Genomic DNA, 12,127 nt, shown 5'->3' with positions numbered 1-12,127 from the left:
GTACCCGTTCTAGCGTGCGGTTCAGAGGGCAGTTTGCAAAATATCTTATTTCTTATGCACTGGCTTACATTTGGAAGACGCAAATGTCTAGAAATCCAATTGGTAATAGCAAGTGTTCTCCTATTCTGTGTTCCCACATGCTGCTCATAAAAATGATCAAACTCGTGTGGCTGGCGCCTAGCACCTATGACAAAGTACACCTCAAAATGCAACCTAGGGGCATCGTATTTTACCCAGCAGAAGCCATTTTTTAAGTTTGGTATCTGCAGATTTTGGGCCATAGTTCAGCTGCAACCTAGGAAAAACTACCCTACTCTGATATTTCTGGAAACTAGATACCCGTGTGTGTCCAGTGTCCAGGCTGGTGTGACTTCTGTGCTTCCGACAAGGTGTTTTTACCCTGAATGCCTTGCAAACCAAAACATTAGGCTAAAACACATTTTTCTCTCATTTCTATGATGGAAAGTTCAGGAATTTTCCTACAACCCAGCCAAACACCTGCCCACAGTTTTTTTCCAGATATAAAAGGTACCTCACTTGTGTGGTAGGGTTTAGGCCCTGCGACAGGAAATAGCCAGAATGCAACATTAACAAATCAGCTTTTTTCCACTGAAAACCATACCTTTTTTGCAATGAGGTTAACTGTGGAGTTTAGGAGTTTACGCCCTATCTCAGCCGCCACCAACACATTTCTGAAAACTTGACACCCGGGACCTCTAACTTTGCCCGAAAACACACATTTTTCTCATGTGTCTGTTCCCGCCCACAAACTGGGATCCATTTGCATAAGATGTTGGAATGCTGGGTGGATTTCAATTAGTGGTTCGCAACAGATTCTAGAAATATCAACACAAAAGGTAAATGATTGAGTGATTGTGCCCATTTACACATTTTCAAGTTTTGTAAGGCATTAAGGGAATGTAAGCAAGATTAATTCAAGTTACACCACCCAGGACACCTTTGGGTGTTCAGTTCTCAGAAAAATAAGGGTTTGTTATTGAACTTTCATTTAAACTTGTTGGTTGTGATACTTCTAGAAATGCTAAAGCAAATACTAATCATAGTATCAGAATATGGAAACAAACATTTCTGAAGGTAAGCCATAAAGCCTCAACAAGGCACTGTCTGCTTTATGGACCAGCCACATGCCATTCATGCGCCACACACTAGACTTTCATGCTACTAGCCACTGGCCCAATCCAGACCGCAGTTCATTCACATCAACATATCCGTGCCAGTAAATGGCTCATCACATTCATACACCACAGGACGGAATCCCCAGTCAAACCACCTCTAACCCAATCATCAACCAACTTGCATACAGGCACATCACCAAAAATATCGCACATATGGCAGACAAGTTGTGAGTTGGTGCTTCGGCAAGCTTCACAATTGAAAAAAGTTTGACTACGTTCTTACTGTCCGCTATTTGCCTGCGTCAATTTTCTGAGCATTACCAAATGCGTGCCAAGTGAACTTTTTCTAACGGCTCCCATGAGAGCCACATGAGACTCAGGCAGACGTGTCATTCATGTGCCTTTAGTACACTCGCTGTGCTAAATCAAACTTCATCCAGTTTGTGGATGTAAGTTGGAGGTGGGGTGCCTGGGGATCCCTCGAGACCTAGATTCCCTAGACTGAGTGAGCATATCTGTCTGTGAAACTAAGTTAACATGCTGGGGATGACAGTCCTAAGTCCCAAAAGAGCACTTAAAAAACTACTTAAGACTTTAGGTTTCACTGCACAGAGTACTCTGTGACAATGTGGCCTATGTTCCATTAACTGCAATGACTGTAATACTGCATACAGAACTCCTATTTCGTTCTGATGGAGGATAAAGGTGTCAAGCAGGACATAAGCAAGTCAAAGATTTTCTCAAATAGAGAAGGCAACTATAAAGGCTGCTTGCTTACTGAAGTAGTGGCCCATGGAGGATTTGTATCCATGCATAGCCATTGAAAGGTATATGCTAGGATGGGGTCACCTCAGTCCATTCCCAGTACTTCACTTTTGTATGCTAGGTAAACAAAGCCTGGCTGAGTTGGGCAATGGGGACAGTAACAAATCTTCTGCCTGTTGCTTTGCTTTGAGCAGATCCTGCAGTGAAGACATGGTTGTGCCTTTCTCGCTGTTGCAGGAATGCAGTCATCAAACTGCAGAACCTGCAGCCTTGCTATGTCCTCTACAGCAGATGAAGTGGAGACTACTGATTCTTCACCTGTAATACTTTTAATAATGGTAAACTGAAAGTTCATGTAGTGGTCTGACAGTAAACGCCATAACCATTCGATCAGGTGGGTAAAGAGCTTCTTATATTATGTGCAGGTTTTTCAGCTACTATCCCTTGTCATTCTTATCCGCTCCGCCCCATGTACATGTAATCGAGTACACAGGAGGGCTGGTGATCTTTGGCCAGCTGACCTCAAACCTGGAGTGGGGAATTGCTCTCATGGATTGCAGTGAACACATACACATCCAGTCTTTCAGAGAATTTAACAGCAAGCAGTTCATTGGAATAATAAGCAATGATTTTTAGATCTTCTTACAAACTAGCTCCGGCAATAATCCATGATGGTGACATTGAATGACACTGCATGCCACAGTGCCAGTTTTGTACAGCTCACTAAATGGCTCTACTCCGGTATAGAAGTTGTCCACATAGAGGTTTTATCATCTATAAGGGAGTGCTTGTGCAAGCTCCCATACAACCTGTGCCGGTACTCCTAGCTTGGGCAGTTTAGAGTAGTAGGTAGTTTAGAGCAAAACCCTTCCCTGTTTACAATCTCAAGCTGTATACATAGCCTGTAGAACTCCCATAGCATGTACATTTTGATGCCTTAACTGCCTTAACAAGCTTTTTTGCTCTGTATGTACTGTCTGTGTACCAGTCACCCTTTGTACATGACCAAAGACTCCTCAATGGCTATATTCCTCTAGGGGTATACATTTCTGGAAATATGGCAAACAAATGTTTCATGAAAGACCCAGTTTTGAGCAAACTGCCATGGTCTGGAAAGTCCCTGGGTAATGCAGCAAATTTATCATCGTATGCTGCAATAGCAAAAAAAACAATCCCTACTCGTGACTGGTGCGAAGCTACGTGTTACCCAAAACGTGTGAGTGGATAGAATTGTACACCTGTTTTTTGCACTACCCTTGTAGGAAAGTGGGTTATTAGCAGGCAGGGTACTCGCCCTCAACTAGTAATAATACCACAGTCACTAATAGATCGCAATCACTAACGGGTCCGGTCAAGCCTCAATAAATTAATCCCCAACCCTGGGTAGTTTGGCAAAGAGCACTCTGGCATAACTTAGGAGACAGATATGTGTAAAGCATTTAATATCACTAAAGCAGTGAATAAGTAATCCAGCATCAATTTATAAAAATAGAGAATATGTTTCTCTTTAAAATAACACCAGAACAACACAAATCCAATGTAGGGAACTATAACACCAAAAAGCATAAAGCGCCAAACGTGGCTAAATGGTAAAATCTAAAAGTTCAAGCGGACCGCATTGGAGCCCCGGTCGGATACAGTCCCAGATTAGTCCTGCCAAATGTTGACCTTCTCAAGATTTGTGCCAAGATTCCCGTTAGCCGTCATGAGGAGCACAAAAGCTTGACTTAAAGAGCTTTGTAACCACTTCAAGGGCCCACGACCTGAGAGGCCCCGCTTGGGGGGGAGGGGAGGGTCATTAACTCATTGAAGACGGGTCCAGGAGCTGTAGTCCAGTTGTTTTTTCATTCCTTTGGGGAGATAAGTGTCCTCTAGCACTGGCCAAGGGTTTAGAAGCTCTGGATTGTCACTTGGGGTTTAGGACTCAATCTCCCACAATGCACCTACGCAGTCCAGGAAAATCCAATTGTAGATGATCAGCTAAGTAGTCCTTTCTTTGTTTTCTGCTGGTGAACTCTTTCATCACTTTTGTACCTGTTGCTATTCCAGGAGCTCAAACCTTTTCCTTTGAGTCAGGCACAGTCTTTTCTTTGTGGAGTCTTGAGAGTGCAGCAGGTGCAGTCCTAAGTACAAGCCTTTTCTGGTGCCTTCAAAAGGTCCAGCAGGGCAGTCCTGCTTCTTTTGTTCCAGGCAGTGATCTGAGGATCTTCTGCAGCTCTCCCAAATGTTGCCTTCCTCTGCTATGACCACTTCTTGCGAACTGTGGCATATTTTTGACCCAGAATGTGCTGTTTTGACAAAAATTTAAATGGAGAAATTAGCTCCTTGGAGCGTGTGTCTGTGTAACCCAACCCAAAACTGTGGCTAACATCGGACTATACCCCCCTTCTAGCCACTCTCCTAATCCTATTAGGAGGCTTCTCATCTGGCAGGGTATCTATGAAGTGGGGATTGCCTGGGTTCTGTGACATTTGCTGTCCAGCCCATCTCCCGGGCCCCTTCCTGTCCCTGGCTTCTCCAAGAAGCATATATCCCATCAGATGGCTGTCTTGTTTCAGCCCTAGGTCTCTCCACACCTACTCAGGAAGCAGCTTCGCTTAGGCTGTAAAAGGCTGACCAATCAGAAGAGGCTACTGCAGCGCTGCTTTTAGGTAACTTTCGGATAGTAACTTATGAAACTACATTCCTGCCATAGTTATAATAAATTCGACATTGGCAAGTTGTTGGAAATATTGTAGCAATTTTTTTGATACTTTGAATGAATTGCTTGCTAGCTTCATTCAAAAGATAGACTTTAACACGTTTAATAAAGAATTCCCTTGTTAGCCTATGTTACAATGAGCTACAATAGGGAAAACAACTTTGGCTATTTTTCCCTGCCAGGGCCTATAAAATATATTTTATTTAGTCCTTACTTTTTTATAAAAGGCCTCCTACCGTTAGGACATCTAGGGTAGACCTTAGGGGTGACTTATAAGTTATACATAGGTAGTTGTGGACTTTGGAAGTACTGTTAATTCCAAAGTTGAAACTGGACACAGTTTTATTTTAATGGCAGGCCTAGTTTAAAATGGCACCGACACCACAGCAGTGCACACTTAAGGACATTAGGTCCACTGGGGTCCCATAACCTACAAGCCCGGCAGTTTACTAAGGACTTACAGGTAGGTTGTCTTTGCCAATTTGAATTCTACCAATTACCATATACCTTTAGAGGACAGAGCACTGGCCCTGGGCCTGATTAGCAGAGCCCAGGGCACTGTCATAGTCCGTTATCACCAGTGCCATCAAAAGATGGTGTGATCAGGGCAAAAAGGATGACTTTCCTACAACACCCATTTTGAGCATAGGACCCAGAAATTTCTTCACCTCCCCAAGTGAAGTGGAAGTCCACTGGTGTACCCTAGAATGAGGTGTAAAAATGCCTCCATGCACACTTTAACTTTTCAGCACCCAAATTTGTTTGGTGCACAATTTCCTCAAAGTCCGCATCCAAAAAAAAGAGATGGATGTATTCAGTAGGCAAACCAATTTCTGGATCGATTTTACATCCAGTGTCTGCAGTGTACGGGGGACTTTGCGGCTGCAGTAAATTGGGGGGGCTGCCAAGAGAGCACTTGGACTGTGCTTGCCCCCTGCCTTTTCTCTGGGCTGGTCTACCCTGCTACTGTCTTTCTGCCGCACAGATTGTGCTTGCAAAGGACCATCATGACTCTTGTGACCACGCTTCTCAGAATCACTGGAAGACGAGTCATCAGATGGAACTCCACCAACTGAAAAATCACATCCAGATTCGGATCCATAATCGTTTCCCTCAGTTGCTGTCTTAGTATCTGACCCTGCCTCTGAGCTGTTCTCCGTAACACAAGTTTGGGCCTAGCCAGCAGTCCTCCACTGAGGCGCCATCTCTTTTGACTGTTTAAAACGTGCCTCACACCTTCCTTCTGCAACACTGCCCTTTGTAGAAGGCAGAATTATGGTTCTAAATCAGTTGGTGCATGTGTGCATCTGAGATGTGTGTGACTGAGTGTAAATACAAAAAATAGCTTATCGACGCAGCTGCATCTCTCTAAAGACACAAAAATAAATTTAAAAAAAAGTATTACTTCACCTTGCCACATACCCAGTGCCATGGCAAACTTTTTAGTACAAAGGGTGAGCCCACTCTACCCACTGTTCATTAATTATGGCACTGACATGCAGCAGAAACAATTTTAGGTGGGAAACAAACAAAAAAAAAACATCTGTGTCCAATAGGGCTAAACTTCATTGTTGGGGGAGCTGCTGGTCCATTATCAGTATAAAAATACTTTCCTGAAGACAGAAATTTTGCTTTGATCTCGAGAAGCACACATCCACATAGCCCCTGCAATAGAAGACTCCTGTTTTCTGCGCAGGTGTGCACTTTGCGAAAATTCACAATTCTGTCACTCACAGTGAAGTTAGCCAACAGAAGTGAGCTAACCCATTGCCCCATGCTACCGTTGGCGGAAGAGTAATGTGAATGAAAAACAGACCCGTGAGTGAAGAGGGCTGCCTATATAAACCCCATCAGTAAAAAAAAAAATATATATATATATATATTTTATATACCTATACACACCACCACCACTACCACCTTTTTTCATTGAGTTCATTTTGGGAGATGGTTATAGATTGTAAAGGGACAGCTTTGTATTTGAGTGAACCTGAGGGATACTTCCTTACTCAGCCTTTACACTTAACCCTTGTGAAGCCCCTTTAATGTAGCCACCCAGATTATGCCATCTAGGAGACTTTAGCTCTATTTTACATCCACTCTTTCTGCCTCATCTACAAATGTCTCCAATAGCCTTTAATACTCTCTTCCTGCCTCCAGCCCACTGACGGTCGGCCTTCTTGTACTTTTGTGTGGACAGGGCTTACATGCTACAGTCGTCACTAGTGATGTTGAGTTTTTTATTCTTTTATAAATTATGAATGCAAAAACGCTGATTGCTAGAACTCTGGTGGGCTAGTGGGAAAGTTCTAGCATTTCAAAAATCTAAGAAAAACTTTTAGCATTTTCATGTAACTGTGCATTTACGAATATGGTCATCGTTTTTGGAACACAGCATAGTTAGAGTGAAAACAGATGGGCCCCATGCTCTAACTGTGCACAGAAATTTGTATTTTGGCTGTATCATCCATTAAATATGAACCTGGCCATTGCTCTTTCTTCTACTTTACTAAATATTTTTTTTATTAATATTTCTTTTTAGATTTCACTGACGTCCTATGGCACATTTTGGCTATTTGCTGGTTTCTGTATCCTAAATGTATTTTTCACCATCTTCTGTGTCCCTGAAACCAAAGGAAAAACCTTGGAAGAAATTGAGGCCCACTTTCGAAGATCAGCACAAACCTGATGGGCTTAATAGTGGGAGAACCCTCACATTCTGGCATCTTTAGAATGTTTGACAGTATCCGCTGTTGAAGAGACCGAAAATGGTGAAATCCTGAGAGTTCAGCGTTTTGTGGTATTAGCATAACAGATCCTGAGCTGGAGTTTATTAATTTTGCCTAATTGCCTTTTTTGTGCAAACGTGCTGAACACTTCTTTAATGATCGACAGACCATATCAAAAGTTAAAAGATATAACACACAGTTTAGATGAAAGACAAAATGAACAGCAGCTACCCACACAACAGACAATAAATACGGCCTGCAATTGACATTCCTGACTACAGAGATGATGTCTGATTAAGACATCAATCGAAAGATAGAAAATGATCCAGTTACCACTTTTGGCCTATGGAAGGCAGGACCTGCTGTTGTCCAATGGGTAGTGAGCTGCAAATATTGTCTCCTTCTTATATCCAAATGTGAATTGTTTGGGAGCTTTTCCTGTGACCAAAAGTTACATACTGATATAGTGGTGCCTGGTGATGTGGAACGTTACTGCTCTGATGGGAGCCAGTTATGACTCAGTCTGGCTTCAGAATTGTCGTCAATTTTTAATTCAAACTTTATCTGCAAAACCAGATATGTTGCTTTACAGTATTGGAGATGATGTTACCATGGCCAAAACCAGTCTGGGATGTTTACCTGGCAAAGGACAAACCATAAGCAGATATGCGTAGGCTGTTTTGTTACTACTTTTTCTGGGTTTTCTAAGGAGACGCAGCTGTGACATATGGATCCAATTTCAAGCCCGACTGGCACATCATGGACGTTTGTCAGAATTTTGGCTAAGTGGAAGATGAGGAACCCAGGTTTGGTCCTCCCTAAACACGGATCTCTGTTTTGTCACAGTTTAAGAACAGGCTGGCAACTATTCCTGAATGGCCAATCGTTGGGAAAACCCATATGGAAGTGGCATGTGTTTATGATTCTTGTATAGTATTTTTCTAGGTAATGACTAATCTTCTTTTTCCGTTTCCTCCTGAATTTAATACACTATGAAGCAAATACCTGTTGTGTTGGCTCCGCACTTTATAAAAGTGGGCTTGGGCTGAATCGGATATCCTCTCGGAGGCCTGGAGATGTGGTGGTAACAGGGCTGGGAGAATGATTTGGGACCTCTACGTTATGAACCTGGAAGCGAGGGGTGACTTGCTCCCACTTTGAGCAACTCCTCTTGTTCTGTGCTTCCCTGTTGCTCCCATAGGGGTGCTGATGAAGTGTTGATGTGCTCTGGGGCACACCCAGATGGGGGGGTGTAGAGGATCTCCACACTGCCATGGACTGAATGGCCCTGCCCCTGATGCGAGTAGGCAGCATGTTTAGGGCTGAGGAATTCCCTTGCACATTGCATATCAATCCCCTAGCTTTAGTAGATAAATGGCAGTGTGTCCGTCACAGAACGCTCTGGGCCCCTCCTTGCTCGGATGTGCATGGTGGACTGGTGGGGGGTGTGAGCTTGCACCCGCCCCCTGCCTCAGACAACCTGTGTAGGGTGATTAGAATACATAGATAGTAGCTCAGCGTTATATGTTAATGATCTGTATTTAACTGTTACTGGCTGTCAGGTGATGACAGTGTGTCAACATTCGACAGTATAATTCCACTGTGTTTGCTCCTAGGCCCGGCTTGGGTACTGGACTTTCATTTGATACTGTTTTGTGTTTTAAAACAAATAAAGATATGAAAATAAATTAAGCAAATACATGAAACACAAGGTGGTTGTTTTTTTTTTTTTTTTTTTTTAACACAGCTTTAGGTAACTCAGTTAAAATAATAACTTTAAAGGTCATCTGTCTGTTTCCTTGCCGTATAAATGGGTTGATCCCTGTGGGCATCAGGACATTCCCTGCTCTTGTATGCCATGTTCGGGCATAATTTTAAGCAGAGTTGAACTTCCATGATTAAGCCTAGCCACTGTCATTCCCATCTCCTTTTTCTGATCATAACACTTGCATTTTGTTACATTTACATGCAGTGAAGATTGAAAAGGCTGAATAGTGACTTGTTTTGGCAGTGACAAATTGAGAAGTGTGACTATAGCCCAAGGAAGGGATACCAGTGGTTTGTTTTTATAACTAGGAAGTGTGTTTTAGGTCTCCATGCCAGACAGTGCAAGATGTCTGTTGTCAAAGAAGCCTACTATCTGCTTACAGCAGGCTTAGACCGCCCATTGCTTATCATTGGTTGGCTTTACTATCACTTTAATTTACTTGCTTTTTATTCATGACCTTTTGTGGACTTTCCTTGCTCTTGTGTTCGTCCTGCCCCTGGAAATGAACTCATTACTTGTGTCCTTTCACCACTTGTTTCCAAGCACTACTTTTTTCTTGTTGGTTAAGCTCTCCATGATGGTGCGTGCGTTTTCCAGCCGCCTGCTTTGTGTACCTCTCTACCCCCAGCTGCACTTAATGTTGCTCTCTGTTGCCAGGTGCTTCTCCCCCACCCCTCCAATGTTGTGCTTACTGTAGTATACTTCTCCCCCAATTTCTTTCTTACTTGTGTGCTTCTTCCATGCATGCACGCCTGCAAAAGGGTACGGCTGCTGTGTTGTAGTAGTTTTTTTTTTTTTTATTTATTTTTTTTATTACTCAGCCATGCTGAACAGCATCGGGAATGCTGTACAAGTTGGCTAAAAAACATTGTTTTTCGAGTTGAACGATTAGTTCAAAACCAAGGATACAGGGTTTTATTAAGACGAGCTAAGGTCCTGACACCTTCATTTATCACTAAATAGGTTACGTTGAACTGTTGAAGTCCCTTTTGTTCTTAAGGTTTCATGTTTTGCAGCATGATTCTGTTTTATGTATTATGTGTTCTGTGCGCAGTGGTGTTTCTTTTCAGCCGTTTTTCCTATTTTTACAATCTCTCAAGGTTAAGGCTGGATTTTTGTATGGAATATACATTTTTGGGCAATTACTTGAAATCGTCGACTTAATCATTGCTTTGACTAAAAAGGGAGTACAAAACTGTTCCAGTGTCTCATTAAACAGTTAATTTTTTTAATAAGTACATTTCCACCCTTCTCACGGTTTTGTTGCTTTAATTGCGTAGCGTACAATGAGGAAATGTTTTCTGAAGGTCATATGTGACATTGATTCTTAAGATCTTCTGATTATTCTAACAAACTTTACTCCTATTAGTACAGATAGAGTAACAAAATTACTGGCATCCATTAAATCAGGCTCTCCTCGGACCCTGCAACTCCTCAGATTCTCTTCATGGGAGTGCCAGTGTTAGGTCCGGTAATTACAAATCTTATTAATGTTTCACTGTCTTCTGGAGTAGTGCCAGACCTATGGAAACAGGCCATTGTTAAGCCTCTCTTAAAAAAATCTAATCTGGATTCAAAGTTATTGATTAACTACCGACCAATCTCACTGCTACCTATAATGGCTAAACTAGCAGAGAACCATGTACATACTCCGCTCTCTGCTCTTCTGGAAGAGAGAAAGATCTTACATCCCACACAGATGGGTTTTAGGCCATTGCATGGGACAGAGACCGCACTGATCGCTATTACGGAGGAAGCAAAAAAGAGAATGTATAAAGGAATTGAAACAGCCATCATCCTCTTAGATCTGAGTGCGGCATTCGATACGGTTGACCTAAAATTCTTAAAGCTAGAATGCGGGGATTGGAATCTCTGGAGTAGCCTTAGATTGGATCCTATCATTTACTCATGGAAGATCCTTCTAGGTGTTGGACAGATCTTGTACATCCAAACGTATCATAAGCAGCTGTGGAGTCCCACAGGGTTCTGCCCTGAGCCCTCTGCTTTTTAATATCTAAATGCTGCCATTAGCGGACATGGTTCAGTCATTTGGTCTGAACTTAGTATCATATGCAGATGATACTCAACTCATTGTCTCCCTCTCTAACACACAACCGGATCTGGGGACAGCATTAGGTCCCTGCCTAAAAGCAGTTGCTGTATGTATGTCGGGAAGTAAATTGAAGTTCAATGATGAAAAAACTGAGGTTATGTTCTTTGGGCAAACAAAAAATTAATTAGCTAATCAAATTATAACAACAGGAGTGGCCACTCTCCCGCCCCCTAAAGACCTTATAAAAAGTCTCAGGGTATGGTTGGACCCCCAACTCTCAATGTCGCAACACGCCAACAGAGTAGCTGGAACTTCCCTTGACCTGCTTAGGACTTTGGGGAAGGTTTTAGCAATCCTGCCTTTTCTAGCCAGAAGACTGGTTATTCAGGCATTAATAGGATCGCTCCTTGATTATGGCAATGCTTTGTTCGTAGGATCACCAAGATATGTAATACAAAGACTACAGGGGGTGAAAAATGCTGCAGCACGAGTGCTTTTAAAAACACCCAAGCAACAATCCATACGGACCAGAATCTCCTCCTTACATTGGCTCCCAGTAGCTAAAAGGATTCAATTCAAGGCATTATGCCATATTCATAGAGCTTTATACAATCAAGGCAGTGAAATGCTCAAAACACTGGCCTCTTCTTACACACCAGGCAGACCTCTCAGATCCTCCTCAGCTATGTTAGTCACAGTTCCAACAGTGAAGAAAGCAAGATGAGGAGGAAGGTCGTTGTCATATCAAGGTGCTATACTCTGGAATAGTCTTCCTCTTAATATTAGATTAAGTTCTCAAGAGATCCCCTTTAGGAAGGCCCTAAAAACCTGGTTATTTAGAGCGTGATTTCCTATGTGGTTACTAACATTGCCGATTCTGCGTTGTAGTATAAGTGCTGCGAGGCCCCTGGGCAGTTTAGGCGCTATATAAGCAATTTTAACATAACATAACATACCAGTTTGCACTGTGCTTTTACA

General features: G+C 42.5%; 1 protein-coding gene across 3 annotated transcripts in view; it reads left to right on the top strand.

Moving 5' to 3' along the window:
- Positions 1-12,127, top strand: part of SLC2A8 (solute carrier family 2 member 8) — a 90,185-nt gene that overhangs the window by 44,410 nt on the left and 33,648 nt on the right. For 2 of the 3 annotated variants that reach the window (XM_069241689.1, XM_069241691.1), the window contains one exon: positions 7,142-8,332. The exons of the other annotated variant lie outside the window; for it this stretch is intronic. In XM_069241689.1, the coding sequence (XP_069097790.1) occupies positions 7,142-7,288 (147 nt within the window). In that variant the 3' untranslated portion in view covers positions 7,289-8,332. Of the gene's footprint in view, positions 1-7,141; positions 8,333-12,127 lie in introns of those variants that run through there. 3 annotated transcript variants of the gene reach the window in all.

Source organism: Pleurodeles waltl, chromosome 6 (assembly GCF_031143425.1).
Source record: "Pleurodeles waltl isolate 20211129_DDA chromosome 6, aPleWal1.hap1.20221129, whole genome shotgun sequence".
Classification (NCBI taxonomy): domain Eukaryota; kingdom Metazoa; phylum Chordata; class Amphibia; order Caudata; family Salamandridae; genus Pleurodeles; species Pleurodeles waltl.
The sequence above is the reverse complement of the archived record's forward strand: the minus strand, read 5'-3'. Positions and strand labels throughout refer to the sequence as shown.